Here is a 15,255-nt window from a genome sequence, read left to right on the forward strand (position 1 = left end):
TAATTATTCCAAATTAGCGAGGTCTTATTATACATCAATTTAATCTATGTTAACATTTAATAGCTAATGAGGCTGAAAATACTGACTAGCCTTTAAAATTTTAATGTTTAACATTAAATGTGATTTTAGAAATAAATAAGCTTCTATCTCAGTCACAATCTTATAAATATATTAATATCTAAAGAGCATCATAATTCAGCCTTTAAAGCTGCGGTTAACCTTTTCTGACAAATAAAAGCTGAGTGGACAGAGTTTTACTTTTCAATTTTAATAGAATGTAAAATGTGTTACAGAAACAACTTTTAGTTTTTTGTAGCAGGCTGACAGCGAATATACATGAGAATCCAGAAAACAGTCACACAACCGATGAATGTGCCAGACCCACAAAATTAACTAATTTTAAAGGATGCAAAGATACTTGTCAATATTTGCCACTGCTCATAACTTGGTGAGATCTACTTTAAAAATTCAGTCTCTAACTAGGTCTCATCAACAGCTCTAGTTAAGTTCACCTTGACCCCAGAGGTGACTTTACCCTGTCCCCCACGGAGACCAGCTATGTAAATCTGGGGCCTGGGCACGCGGCTGCTACCTTCTCTCTTAGATTGCGTGCCAGCATCCTTGGGTGGGTACACCTGTGAACAATTTTCTCTTCTCATGTGACTGAGATCAGTTTGTACTGAGTGAGTAGCTTTCTGACGCAAATTGGCCTAAAAAGAAAGAGAATACACAGGAATTAACCCATCTCTAAAGAACAAATGATATCAGCCTAATCTTTTTTCAATCCACAAAGAAATTAGCCCTACAACATAGCATTTTTCTACAAAACATTAAAACATTAGAAAAACTAGAACATAATAAATATCCTTGGGCTAAGAAGTAGGAAAATACATAAAAGGTTGAAAACGGATCCAAAGAAAGAACATACACATTCAAACTTAACAGTGAGCTCAATTATTTATTAATATAATCTTCTAATTCCTTCATTATTATACTTTGAGATTTAATACCACTTGGATTTTCCCACCATACTTGGTTTATTGTTTTAAAAGACAAAAATTTAAGATATTCTTTGTTTTAAATGGACTTCACCCAGGACTTTTTTTTTTTTTAAAGATTTTATTTATTTATTTGAGAGAGAGAGAATGAGAGAGAGAGTACATGAGGGTGGGGAGGGTCAGAGGGAGAAGCAGACTCACTGCTGAGCAGGGAGCCCGATGCGGGACTCAATCCTGGGACTCCAGGATCATGACCTGAGCCGAAGGCAGTCGCTTTAACCAACTAAGCCACCCACGTGCCCCTTCACCCAAGACTTTTAATATAAAAAGTTCTCATGTCTTCAGGTTATATTTTACAGTATTCTACATCTTGCTTGCTCTTTTTATGGATTACTAGTAAACAGGAAGTTAAACAGATTACTCAGGCTGGGAAGCAAAGAGGAGTTTTATAAAAAGGAGACTAGGATTTACTGAAGTGATGAGGAAGTCCAAGAAAAAAACTCAGAAGCATTAGAGCCTGTGAGTTAAAAAGTAGAGACCTGGAATGAGACCTGGATTCCAGATTTTGAGACACTGTGGGTGAGTGAAAACTGAAACTACTTCCCCCACACTGAGTTTATTGTCTACATTAATATGACTTCATTATTCTGTTGTCCTCATTAGCAGGATTTTACCATTCCAAGAGACCCCTGTGAAGACAAATAGCTTGAGTGTTCACTACAGAACATCCTGAAAGACGCACCTTCAGTAGTAAGCATCAACACAGAGATTAAGCCCTAACATTCTTTGCACCCTGCCCCATAAATCTTTACTTCCTAGTCCCATCAGTGCTAGGCTGCTCTTTCATGATTTTTACCCAATCCAATTCAAGCCTTCCTCCCATCCCCTGACCTACCCTTGGCACTGAAAGACCTGCCTTCCACCATACTTCGTGTTCTCAATAAATTCTGACCTTGCTGCTCCCCCTCGAGACACTGCCAAAGCTCTGCTGGGGTGGTGGTTCCTCCTACAGCTTTAAGCAATACACTCAGTTTTGTCCTCTCAGCAGGTTGTACTGGTAATATATCGGGAGCTGGCATTCAACATGATGCAATTCTAGAGGATAATTAGGTCTCTGGTGGGAATCAGAATGAAGTGGAGGTTGAGGAATGAGAAGAGGGGGTCAGTCAATATGCAGTGCAGCCCCACCAAATACCCCAATCTCTTTATATTTCCAGTCCAGACCTATGTTGGCACCTCTACCTCTCATATCCTATCCAGCCATCATTCCCCTCTTCTCCTTTGCCTATTTATACCTCAGACCAACTTAAAATGTCATTGAAGTCAACTTTTATTTCACTTCTGTTATACCACTTACCAAGAGGTACTGAAATATTTTTAGTGTATCAATGTCACTTGCTAGACGATTAGCTTCTAAAAACAAAGTAGTGATATCTATGTTATCTAGTATATATCCGATGGGCTCGAGTGAGTTTAGTAGATAACAGAAAAGAACATGGGGATGGAGTGGAGCTTCGTGAATTACAGAAGAGTGACTGATTGGAATGGAACAGAAGGATCTGGAAGATATATCAGGAAACTAATCCTTTCTCATCCCAGGAAATCAAGGGACTGAAAAGCTGCCACCAGAAAGGGTGGCAAGAAAAATGTCAAGGTTGGTGAAAAGCCTATAAAACACTGAATATACAAACGGACAAAGGCTAGACCTTATATGAAAATAGAACTCTGACCCACGACCTCTGTAGCCATAGTTATCAGCCCAGAACAGGCAGGAATTGGCCAGATTCCCTATTTTTTTTTTTGCTGCCCCCCCATTTAAACTAAGGACCAACCAGAGAAAGCCGACAATGTCCACCAAACCAATCACATAAGATCCCCCACTTTGAGTTAGCCCACCTCCAGCTTCCCCATGTCAACAACCTCTAATCAGAGAACGCCCGAAACCTTCCCCTTTTTTTCACTATCAAGCTCTCCCACTTCTGCCTGCTTTGGAGTTTCTGCCAACTGCAAGTGATGGTGGTTGACTCCCTTGCTATAGCCAACTTTGAATAAATAGCCTCTGTTCCCATTTAGGTAGCCTTTGTTTATTTCCACACCTGATTTCAGTTGAAGAGATGGATAAAATATAGTAAGAAAAGGCTACAGATATAAAAGAGTGTGTTTCCTTCATACTCTAAATACTTGTTGTTTAAAATGACGAGGTACTGTAAAAAGAGTGAGTGGGAGGAATTCCGCTGAGTCAGACACAGATAAGAGTTTCAAGCCATGCTTTAGGAGCAGGCACCTCTTATGATTAAAGTGACTGAAAATCAGAAGGACAACAGAGCTCAGTGCCTGTAGAGAAGATGTTGACAACAAGAGGGAACACTATCTGAGATATAACAGAGGTAATATTCTGCTCCTCAAAAAAAAAAAAAAAAAAAATCCAAAAAAGAAAAGGGTATACTTTCAATGATTAGAGGAAGCTGAGAGTGCTTTAAATACTAGAACCTCATAGATTAGCACAATAGATGGATATAGAGAGAGCAAGCAACTACCATTGTTCTAGTTACTGGATGGTATAATTTGAGAATAGTTTCATCCTTCTGTACATGCTTAAAATTAGAAGACAATCTTACAAGGTAAAGCTGGCAAATTAATATGCAAAGAACTCTGTATACAACTCATTAGTTTATATAAGTAATTTAAATTACTAACTCTATGAGTAACAATACATTAAAGTTCCCCAACCTAGGGGCACCTGGGTGGCTCAGTCGGCTAAGCGGCTGCCTTTGGCTCAGATCAAGATCCCAGGGTCCTGGGATCGAGCCCGTGTTGGGCTCCCCGCTCAGCGAGAGCCTGCTTCTCCCTCTCCCTCTGCCTGCCGCTCTGCCTACTTGTGTGCTCTCTCTGTCTCTCTGTCAAATAATAAAATCTTTAAAAAAATAAATAAATAGAAATAAAGTTCCCCAACCTATACCTCTCGGCCTTAGTGCCGTCTTCTTGGAAACCCCCTCACTAAGTGAGCCAAGTGGAGGAAGAAGCGATATAGAGGCTGAAGCGAAAAAGATGAGGCAGAGGTTCAAGCAAACAGCTAGGTTGTACACCCATGGAAGCCAGAGGAGCAGACATAAGGAAAGCCAGAGGCCGGAGACGCTGGTACAAACTCTTGGACTGCATGCCGACTTTCTGGAACTTGATTCAATGGGTCTAGAACATCCATTGCCATCTGATCGCAACAACACCTTTGAGAGACCCACCTTGCTCATACCAAAACTGTCCCTTTTGGTCCTATGCCCTGGACCTGTGACTTGAGGGACTAATTCTGTTTTCGTATATGGCTGAATGTAACATATATACAATAAATCATCTCTTCTGCTGTCTTAACTAAAGAAAAAAAAATCCCCAACCTATAAATAATTTTAGAAAATATTGTTACAAACCAATTTTATAGCTTTTCTTCTTAATTCCCATTCATTCCACTCATATGATCTCACAATTGTTGGTGGCAATATGTGCGTATCCGTCTGTGTGCTACTTTCAGACTTTGTAATTGGTTTTATATGTTTGTCAACATCCTTCATCTAAAGAAATCAAGTTTTGTAATTAGTAATTATTAAAAAACTAAGCATTATTTAGGGATAACTAAAAATATTTAGCTGAACTAACAAAAAGATTAGAAAAACAAGAATTTTTGAACGTGGAATACACTCATAAAGACAGCAGAGAAAATAAGCTTGTAGTTGTGAGCTAAATGAGATAACTTTCCTGGGCATTATGGCTTTCTTTGTACCTGACTTTGTGAACTTAATATGGGAGGCATACATTGAAAGAGAAAAACCTAACATCACTCATTCCTAATTCAAATGCCCCTCTCACATTGGTAGCATAAGCAAATACTTTGTTGAAAACTGACAGAAGTTTAAAATAGCCATTAAATATTAAATATAAATCACATTTGTTTAAAGTATCAAAACATCTTCAGGATATATCTTTTTTTAATGATAGTTGATGATGTGATTTTTAAAGTTTATTTATTTATAATCTCTACACCCAATGTGGGGCTCAAACTCATGACCCAGAGAAGAGAGTCACATGCTCTACCAGCTAAGCCAGCCAGGAGCCCCTAGGATATATCTTAAACCCAAACTATGCATACACAGCATATAATCCAAGGTGGTTTGTTTTAGTTGGATATTTTGATTTTCTGCTGTGTCACTCACAAACTCACTATTAAAATATTAAATATTAACTCCAGGCTAAACAAGGTATGATTACACGGTATATGAAATTGCTGGAGGGGGTGGTAGAGGTCTAAAGAACTCAGATCATAGTAAAGAGAAGGGAGAGAAGATTAGCTTCTTTTTTTTTTTTATTCTAGTATAACTAACAGGGTTATATTAGTTTCAGGTGAACAATACAGTGACTCAACAATTCTAAACATTACTCACTGCTCCTCACGGTAAGTGTACTCTTGATCCCCTCACCTATTTCACCCATCCCCCCACACCTACCTCTCCTCTGACTACCACCAGTTTGTTCTCTATATTTAAGAGTCTGTCCCTTTTTCTCTTTGTCCATTTGTTTTTGTCTCTTAAACTCCACACATGAATGAAATCATATGGATTTGTCTTTCTCTGACTGACTTATTTCACTTAGCATTATGCCCTCTTGAGCCAACCATTTTGTTGCAAATGGCAAGATTTCATTCTTTTTTATGGCTGAGTCATATTCCTATAATATATATATTGCCCCATCTCCTTTATCCATTCAAGATTAACTTACTCCAAGGGGCGCCTGGATGGCTTAGTCGGTTAAGCATCTGCCTTCAGCTCGGGTCATGATCTCAGGGTCCTGGGATCAAGCCCCGCATCCAGCTCCCTGCTCATCGGGAAGTCTGCCTCTCCCTCCCCATCTGCCTTTTCACCCTGCTCATGCTCTCTCTCTCACTCTCTCAAATAAATAAATAAAATCTTTAAAAAAAAATAAGATCTTTAAAAAAAAACTTCTTACTCCAAATCAAGCAATAGATAATCACTGATTGCCCTACCATTTAACATATCATTTTTGTCTTCAAAACGATGTTATGATATAGTTGGATAGATAAAACATGCTGCAAGATGATTAGCAATATTATACAATTCAAGTAAATGACTAGTAAATAATTATAAGGACGACAGCTTTGAAATATGAAGGTCACTGAAGAAGAACTGGGAATTAAATATACAGAAAGGGAAAAACAAGAACAAATAAATGGGGGGAAATTGTTCTTTAATGGAAAACTATGCATTATCTACATATAGCACACCTTTCTGATGATCTGATTCTAGCCTTTCACTGTCTTTGAGGTATCTTACAACTCCGTAAGTTATATATAAGTGGCAGCAAGGCCAAAACATTCTTGTCTATAGACAGGCAAATTCATAATGCCTTCAAGGTTTTTTATGGAACTTGACAATGTAATTCTCAAATTTATAACGGAAAGTCAAGAGTCAAGCATAGCCAAGTGTCTTTAGAGAGGCAAGTGTGGGAGAACTTAGTCTATAGGCATCAAAACTTATTATAAGGCTCTAGTAAGATGAACAGAGAGCCTAAAAATTAAGCCTGTGCACAGAAGACACTGCAGATTCGGGGAAAGGACAGAGCACTGAACAAGTGGTCTGGGACAATTCACTACCCAAAAGGAAAAAAAGTTAAAATTAGATCTTCACCTCCCCCTAGACACAAAAATCAAATCCAAGTCAATTAAAGACTTGGGTGTGAAAGGTAAATCCATATTTGTTGTAAAACAATGTAGGAGAATATTTTTATGATCTAAGATACTTGAGGATTTCTTAAACAAGACACAAAAGTTGAAGACATGAAAGAAAAAGGAACAATAAACTACATATTAAATTGAAAAACTTTTATTTGTGAAAAGACACCACAAAAGAATAAAAAATATAAAACTGGGAGAGCCTAGAAACAAACCCATTCCGTAGAAGAATTGTTAATTCAATGGAGGTGTCATCGTACTGAGTGTCATCATATTGAAAACCATATATTATTATTATCATTACCAGTCACTGCTAGGATCACCTACAGTTTTAGAAGTAGGCAGAGTAAAAAATGTAATTAAAACCATTATGTTTTATTAAGACATAATTAATAAAACTGCTAATTATTTTTCAAAAAAATGCTAAGTAAAGGGTATTTCTTATGGATGGGACAACCCAATATAATAAACATAAACAATTACTTGATTATTTCATTTGATTATTTTAATGCAATTCCAGTTAAAATCTCAGGAAGATTTTGGGGGAAACTTGGCAAATTTATTAAGAAAATTACATGGATATATAAAGATTCATGCATGACGATCTAAGACAATTTTCAAAAAGGAAAAGGGAAAGGAAAGAGCTTGCCCTATCAGGTAATAAAATATACCAAAAAGCAACAGTAATGAAAGCAATATGGTACCAGTGCCGAGACAGACACACAGACCTATTACCTTACAGCTCTAAGTTATCACCTGTGTTATCTGTGCTAAGTTCCTTTAATTTTAGATAAGGAAATACTATAGTTTCAATTATTTATCTAAATGTAGTATTTCTCTTCCAGAGTTTTCCAGTCTAATTCATCAACTTGACTCCTTTGTTTGTTTTCATTATTCTTTATGGATTTCATTAGTGTCCCTCTTCAAGGGTGAATCTCTTTCTGAGAGCATTAAAGGCCCTCTTCGGATCCTGTCTCTGCCTGGACTTAGGAACCATTCTACAACAAAGTCTGACTTTTTAATTAAGTATTCTTTTAAAAGTCATAAATTATTGGGTGCCTGGGTGGCTCAGTCGTTAAGCGTCTGCCTTCGGCTCAGGTCATGATCCCAGGGTCCTGGGATCGAGCCCCGCATCAGGCTCCCTCCTCGGCAGGAAGCCTGCTCTCCCTCTCCCACTCCCGCTGCTTGTGTTCCTGCTCTCGCTATCTCTGTCTCTGTCAAATAAATAAATAAAATCTTTTTTTAAAAAAAAAGTCATAAATTCTTAAAATACTGACTCTGCTTACCTGAGAATATGGAATGAGGGTTTCGAACTGTTGATGAAGCTCCAGGAGCTGAATTAATTCTGTATTTTTTTTGGCCTTTTCTCTAATTAAATCAATATAATTTTCAGGATTTTCTGCAAATAAATATGCAGCATCTCTGGTATTGAAAGTGTAATACTTTTCTTTATATTTCAAAATCCCAATTGCTGGATTTCCTGAAAATTAAGAAAAGAAAATGAATTAGGCATGAAATATTAAGTGATTCTGTTTGTAATACATCCATAAAACCATCCCCTATCTACTGCATACTTAACATATGACTTACACATTTTTCATTTTGCTAAAATGGTACAATTTGCAATTTTCTTTTTAAAGATTTTGTTTTTTCATGAGAGAGAGAGAGAGAGGCAGAGGCAGAGGGAGAAGCAGGTTCCCTGCAGAGCAGGGAGCCCGATGCAGGACTCGATCCCAGGACCCTGAGATCATGACCTGAGCCAAAGGCAGACGCTTAGCTGACTGAGCCACCCAGGTGTCCCACAATTTGCAATTTTAAATTACACATTTTATTAAATTATATTTTATATGAAATTCATATTAAATTAATTTTAAATTATGGTTTATATAAAAACTTACTATCCAGATATAAGGTGTTTGAAAATCTTTTATGAGAATCACTTAGTCATCTGATGGTTTTTTCAAATCTCCTTTAACTAAACTAACTACTACAAGTATTGTTTTTAAAAATAATTCTATAAAAACTACAAAGATGGGACATCTTTTCCAAAATACAGGTTTCTTCTTCTTCTTTTTTTTTAAGATTTTTTTATTTTTAAGTAATCTCTATATCCAACGTGGGGCTTGAACTCAAAACCCCAAGATCAAGAGTCGCATGTTCCACCGATCGAGCCAGCCAGGCACCCCCAATACAAGTTTCTATGTTAGAAAGTATTTCCCACTGTGAATAGATACTACATAAAATATGGATTATTAAATATCCACATAGTTGGTGAGAAACAGTAATATTGTCTTACTTATTTTTTCACTTGTTCAACAAAACTTATTGGCCTTATTCCTGGCACTAAGGATATAAAAGAAAACAAATTTCCTGCTCTCAGTAAATCAACAAATATACCATAGGCCAGAGAGTACTGCAGAAAACATAAAGCCAGCTAAACACATAGTAAAAGGAAGAGAGTGAGGTTGATATTTTAAATTGGGTGATCTAGGAAGTTTGAACAAAATGAAGGAGCAAGGTATGTAGCTTTATGTGGGATAGAGTTTTCCAAGTAGAGGGAATAGCAAGGCAAAGGCTCTGAGGTGAAAATATGTTTGGAATGCTCAAGAACAGAAAGAAGGCCAGTGAGCCTGGAGTAGTGACCAAGGGAGATTGGTTGGCAAGGAAGTCAGTGACACCATCACCTTCTTTCTAATAAAAAAGTAATACCCAACTATGAAATATAACAAAAGAAATAACAAAGAACAAAGAAAAGGAAGAGGTTAATGGTGTAAGGTAAATTAGAAATAATTTTGTCAGGGATGCCTGGCTGGCTCAGTCGGTTAAGCATCTGTCTTTGGCTCGGGTCATGATCCCAGGGTCCTGGGACGCAGTCCCACATCGGGCTCCCTGCTCAGCAGGGAGTCTGCTTCTCCCTCTGCCCCTCCCCCTGCTCGTGTTTTCTCTCTCTCTCTCTCAAATAAATAAATAAATAATTTTGTCAAACTCTTTTCATTCTAGCCCTAGCTGACTTTTTATTTCCAATTCATAGGGCACTTTTGGATAATAATTTCTGGTTTACTCTATTTTGGGGAAGTTTTCGTAATATATACATCATAGAGAGATTTTACTTGATAAAATACTGGCCATTTCCTTAGATCTGACTTATCCAGAAATCCTGACTTATGTTAATGGACTATAACCATAAAGTGACAGCATATTGTTTAATAAACATAACCAGCCAAATTAGTGTTGCTCTTTCAAGTCATTACTTTGGAAGATGATATATTTTAGTAATGTCATGTGAATTTCTAGAATCCTTCATTGGACATATGAGTCATCCATCTTTTTATGATACTGTGGCATCCATATTTCATTATATACACATTCCATCACTTATCATTTGTAGCATAATTTCTTGGTTATGTCAGTCTACCAGATTATTCTGTGAGTACTTCAAAGATGAAGATGGTCTGGATCATCTTTGTGGCTCCTTTCCTAGTTCATCATCAGATCCCATAAAATTTTAAAAAATGAATAAGTTAAAAAAAAAAGTGAATAAGTGACAACAATAGCACTTTATTCAAAGAAAAAATGGGGAAGTCCAAGTAAGGTTGTTCCCAACAATATACCTGGAAGGAGAAGACCATCTGTTGTAGCAAATGTGTAAGCACAAAATCCCCGATACTGAATTAACAATTTATCAAAATTTGCTGTTGTTTCTGGGAAAAGCCATTCTTGTTTTCTGAAATCCACCAGATGTACTCTATCTTCTAAAATCAAAGAGGAGGACAAGAAAAACTTTAATCAATGAGAAGAGTAAACAACCCAAGGAAAGGAGCAGAAAAGACTGGCTGCTATGTGACTAAAATAGAGATAGATCAGCTTCATTCAAGACAGTAGAGCTCTTCGTAATATACTAGGTGGCCAAATACTTTGAATGTGATGCTCATACACTAGGACTATTGCTTCTTGAAACAGCAGAGAATGTTCTGAGCAGAAAGATTCAAGAAAATATCTCTCAGTAACTTACTTTTGATAACAAGGTGTACAATTTTTGTTCTTTACACTTTAAAAATTCTTCCTAATCGTGGTTGGTTTACTTATTTACATGTGATAAACACATTGTCTAAATTTTCTTCTCCAAACAAAAACACGTATTTATAAAACATCAATCCCCAAGGGTCTTAGCTTTTGCAATCCTTATACTAAGCTTCTGGGCAGGGCTCTGTATCAAAACAGCAGATACCACAGATGCCCTTGTGGCCACAGCTAGAAGTAAATGCAAATGTTGGGAAAAATAAACCTTCCTTCTTTTTTCCTGATATGCCTGAAAGCCTCAAAACAGTGATGAGATGTGGCAAGTGTTAATTAAATTCTTTTAGAAGAGTATTAGGTCTCCCAATTCACTGGGATCAGTAACGGGATAGTGTCCTGTTGAATATAAAGTTGTGGCATATGGAGGGAAACGACATGTTAACTCTTAAGAAGTAAATTGTTTTGCCAACATGGTTGAGTTTAGTATTTACTGTTGAAGTGACTTTAACTTTTCAGTTTCACGTAGTATCTGTGTATATACGCTGTTGTAATAAAATAAAAGGAGTACGAAAAACTTGAACTGGAAGGATGCCTTTGAGTCTCTCTAATTTAGTTTTCAGGGGCTTTTTTATTCCAATAGTTTAAGAATGGAAACAGCACTTCATTTTTATTTTCTACTTTTACAAAATTAGAATTTGAAAAGGACATTTAGAGAGTAAATTATCTAATTTCAATTTCTGGAAAAACCTTTTTAGGCAACAACTCCTAGACTCTATTTTGGCATTTCTCATTAACTTCAAGTTGTCTGTAACTAAGACAGAAGATACCAAAAAAGTAAAAAGCAGTCTGTTGATAAAGACAGCCTTTCCATAAGAATCAATGTGTCTCTTAAAGGGTCTAAAATAAGCTCAAATTTACAGGGATAAAATTCATTGATTTATAAATTTCAGCCTGACTCTGAGGAAGATATAGGGCAAACAGCATTCCAAAGAAATAGAGCTTTACTTGCAACAAATATGGCAATGATTAATATCCTTTTCTACTATGAATCAGTCAGTAATAAAATCATTAAGACTACAATAGAAACACATAGGAAAGGAACATCATTGTCAACTAAAACACTGACAATAACATTAAGAATGTTCATTGCGGGATAGTAAGGTACTCAGTGGATATATTTTCTGTTTTCTGCATTTTCTATGACAAACATTAGTACTCTTTGAATCAAGAAAGATGCTTAATACCTTATCAGGAAGATAGTGCATAAAAATTTTACCTTTTTTTTTTTTTTAAGTAAACTCTACACCCAACGTGAGGCTTGAACTCATGACCCTGAGATTCAGGGACCCATGCTCCTTGGACTGAGGCTGCCAAGTGCCCCAAGCATGAAAATTTTAAAAGAAAAGAGTGACTTTATTCTAGGGGCAATTTGAAGAGGAAGAGGAAGTCAAAGATGATTTCTATTACCCAGGTGTTCCTTCACCCTACACACATCAGTTTTCACAGTCAGCCCATCAAGAAGATTCTGTATGACTTTCTCAGGAAAGAGTAGCTCATGAGCACCCAGGAATGGTTCAAGATGAGTTGTTAAATTACTGAGGACACTAATCAAAACAGTTTCATCCTGGAAGCTAGTCCACAGGTTGGAAAGTGCGATGAAGATGGGCTGAGGAAGAGAAAGCAATGTTCAAAATACAACTGTCTAATAAAATTATAAATCACTGTACTCTTAACAAATTTGTATTTGTAAAGAAATTAATTCTTCCAGAAGACAAGTCAAAGTCTCCTGAGGTTAAACAATAAAATCTACATAGTAACTGGACTCATAAGTTATGAGAAAAAAACTTGTATTTTATTTCAAAGCATTTTATCCGGGAGTGATTGTCATAAAGTTAATTTACCCAAAAAAGCCAAACACTTATGGATGCTTGACCTCAAACGGTCAAGGGGAAATAGCTTCCTTTTTTTTTTTTTTTAAAGATTTTATTTATCTGAGAGAGAGAATGAGATAGAGAGAGAGAGCATGAGAGGGGGGAGGGTCAGAGGGAGAAGCAGACTCCCCGCTGAGCGGGGAGCCTGATGCGGGACTCGATCCCAGGACCCTGGGATCCTGACCTGAGCCGAAGGCAGTCGCTTAACCAACTGAGCCACCCAGGCGCCCCAATAGCTTCCTTTTTAAAAAAAGCTAAATATGACTCATTACTCTTAGATTTATCTGGCTCAATCATGATTCAAAAGAACCTGGAAAATCTAGAGATACATCTTAGGGCATATCTTGTGAGCAGCAAGTTAAAGATTTTAGGTCAGTGAGATAAAGTTTTTTATTCATATTAAAGGTCACTGACTTACAGAACAAACATTAAAAAAATTAATTAGGCCCCACTAATAAGTGAAACAGCTTAGCCTTTTGTTTCTTGGTTTTTAAAACCGAATATTAGGAATGGTTACAGAAAATTCTCAGAGCCTCAAAATGCTCTATAAAATACTGCATGTGCATCTTATACCTCCTTAGGGCTACCAGATTTGCCCATAAGGTGGTGCAGATAATCAGAAAGTCAGTATACATATAGGCCCGGTAAACACAGTGATTATCCTCTGCCTCTTCATAGAGGTCACAAGTTACACCACCTCTTTGCTGAAGGCAATTTTTAACCAGCCCCTGTGAACATGTTTTCAATGTTGCCTTATGGATTCATTCTGCTGCCACAATCTTTACTGAAATTATGGCTACCATAATATAGATCTGCATCTCCTTTAGTAGCAATGGCCTGCAAGGGCGATTCCTTCATCTGACTTACACTACTACTACAAAATAACTGTAAAGAACAGGATCAACTTGTATAGAACAAATATTCTATTTTTAGTAATTAAATATAATTATAATTACTTCTGATTCAGTTGTATAGGACTCAAAGGTATATTCACCCTTAAGCAAGGTCAAAGTTGATAGCAAATACTTACAAAGACTTGTGACGTTGGGACAGCTGTCTTTGATTTTACAATCATTTTTAATTGTTCCAGTTGGGCTCCTAACTGCTTTATCATCATTTCTACTTCTTGAGCACAGGTAATTATATCTGACTGTGAAGACAATATAATTTACATTAATATTTTTATAATTTCACTATAAAAATCGTGTGTTTTAAGCCCTATCCGCTCCCTATATCCCCTGAAGGTAAGCACAATGAGAGCAGAAATTCTCTTGTTCCTGGTATCCCCAAACCAAGAACAGTATTGGCATATGGAGGAAATATTTGTTGGATGGATGAACCTTTTGAAATACAGTGGCTATAATTTTTTCCAAAGGAATTCTTTTTCTCAAGGTATTCTTCCATATGCCATATAATTGCATTCCTGAGAAGTGGATCCTCTGACCCAGCTTTGTTCAGCTGTTATTTCCCCACTTCTCCATAATAAAATTAATGAGGTGTTCCTCTGAAAACTATTCTGATACCAGGATTTTTACAAGTTACATCCAAGAATGCAGAAAAATCTTAAAAAGCACATCACTGAAAGAAAAACAATGTATTTCTGATATGACACCAGTAATCTGAAAATAAGGTGTTAATAAGCATCATATTAAATACTTCTAAGTGTAAAAAAAGGGTAGAGTATAAATAGGAAAACCAAGATATTGAAAGGTGAAAAAATTGCCCAAGGACACAGTTTAATAAAGGGTGGAATCATGGTTCCGTCCCAGACCACTAGAAGCCAGAGCCCACCTCTTACCCATTATACTGTACTGCCTGAGATGCGACCGGAAATGGCAGTGGTTTGGGCTTATCAGTACAGTGCAAAAGAGTGACAGTTACTTGAAGAGAAAAAAAAATGCATCTGAGTCTTCAGATACTTGTAGTCAAGCCACATGCTTTACTAGACTATTTTTAAATGACAAATAATTACTTCACAAAAATACCAAATTTTACTGTATTTCAACTAACGAAATTTTTTATTCACAAATGTAACATGCATCCTGTTTTAAATGTACCCATACTATTCTTTAAGCATCTCCCTTCCCCTTGCTTCATGCTCCATGTAATTCTGCCTATCCCATCTAATAAGTCTCTCATCTACCCCATAGTGTTTTCCCCCTTCTTTGTTAGTTTTATTTTAGAAATCAAATATGAAAATGGCATCCTTAAAGTCTCTTTAGATTTGTGCAACAGCAACAAGAAATAGAAATAAACCTGCATATGCTCTTCAAAGTAAAATTTACATTCAACACATAACTTCTTTAAGCCTATAACTGAAGATACTCTAGACTTTCTCCCTGGAGCTATGTTTTCAGGGACTCACAGAGGAGGCACACAGAACCTTTTTTGATTTTTCCTGATAATGACCTAAAACAATCACTCTGTTTACATTTATCTAAAAGAACTCGTTCACAACTAGGTGGAAGTTTTAGTTGTAAAGTTGGTCCTCACAAATAAATAGATATTCTGTGTTCATGGAGTAGAAGAATTAATATTGTTAAAATGTCCATACTACCCAAATCAATATAAAGAT

General features: G+C 36.6%; 1 protein-coding gene across 3 annotated transcripts in view; it reads right to left on the reverse strand.

The window, feature by feature from the left end:
- Positions 1-201: 201 nt before the first annotated feature.
- The window catches only part of CFAP206 (cilia and flagella associated protein 206), a 29,793-nt gene continuing 14,739 nt past the window's right edge, over positions 202-15,255 (reverse strand). For all 3 annotated transcript variants that reach the window (XM_021693519.1, XM_021693520.1, XM_021693521.1), the window contains 6 exons: positions 13,711-13,830; positions 12,217-12,415; positions 10,344-10,484; positions 8,019-8,212; positions 4,421-4,561; positions 202-710 (listed from right to left, as the gene is read on the reverse strand). In XM_021693519.1, coding sequence (XP_021549194.1) covers positions 480-710; positions 4,421-4,561; positions 8,019-8,212; positions 10,344-10,484; positions 12,217-12,415; positions 13,711-13,830 — 1,026 coding nt within the window. In that variant the 3' untranslated portion in view covers positions 202-479. The remainder of the gene's footprint in view (positions 711-4,420; positions 4,562-8,018; positions 8,213-10,343; positions 10,485-12,216; positions 12,416-13,710; positions 13,831-15,255) is intronic.

Source organism: Neomonachus schauinslandi, chromosome 8, assembly GCF_002201575.2.
Source record: "Neomonachus schauinslandi chromosome 8, ASM220157v2, whole genome shotgun sequence".
NCBI lineage: Eukaryota > Metazoa > Chordata > Mammalia > Carnivora > Phocidae > Neomonachus > Neomonachus schauinslandi.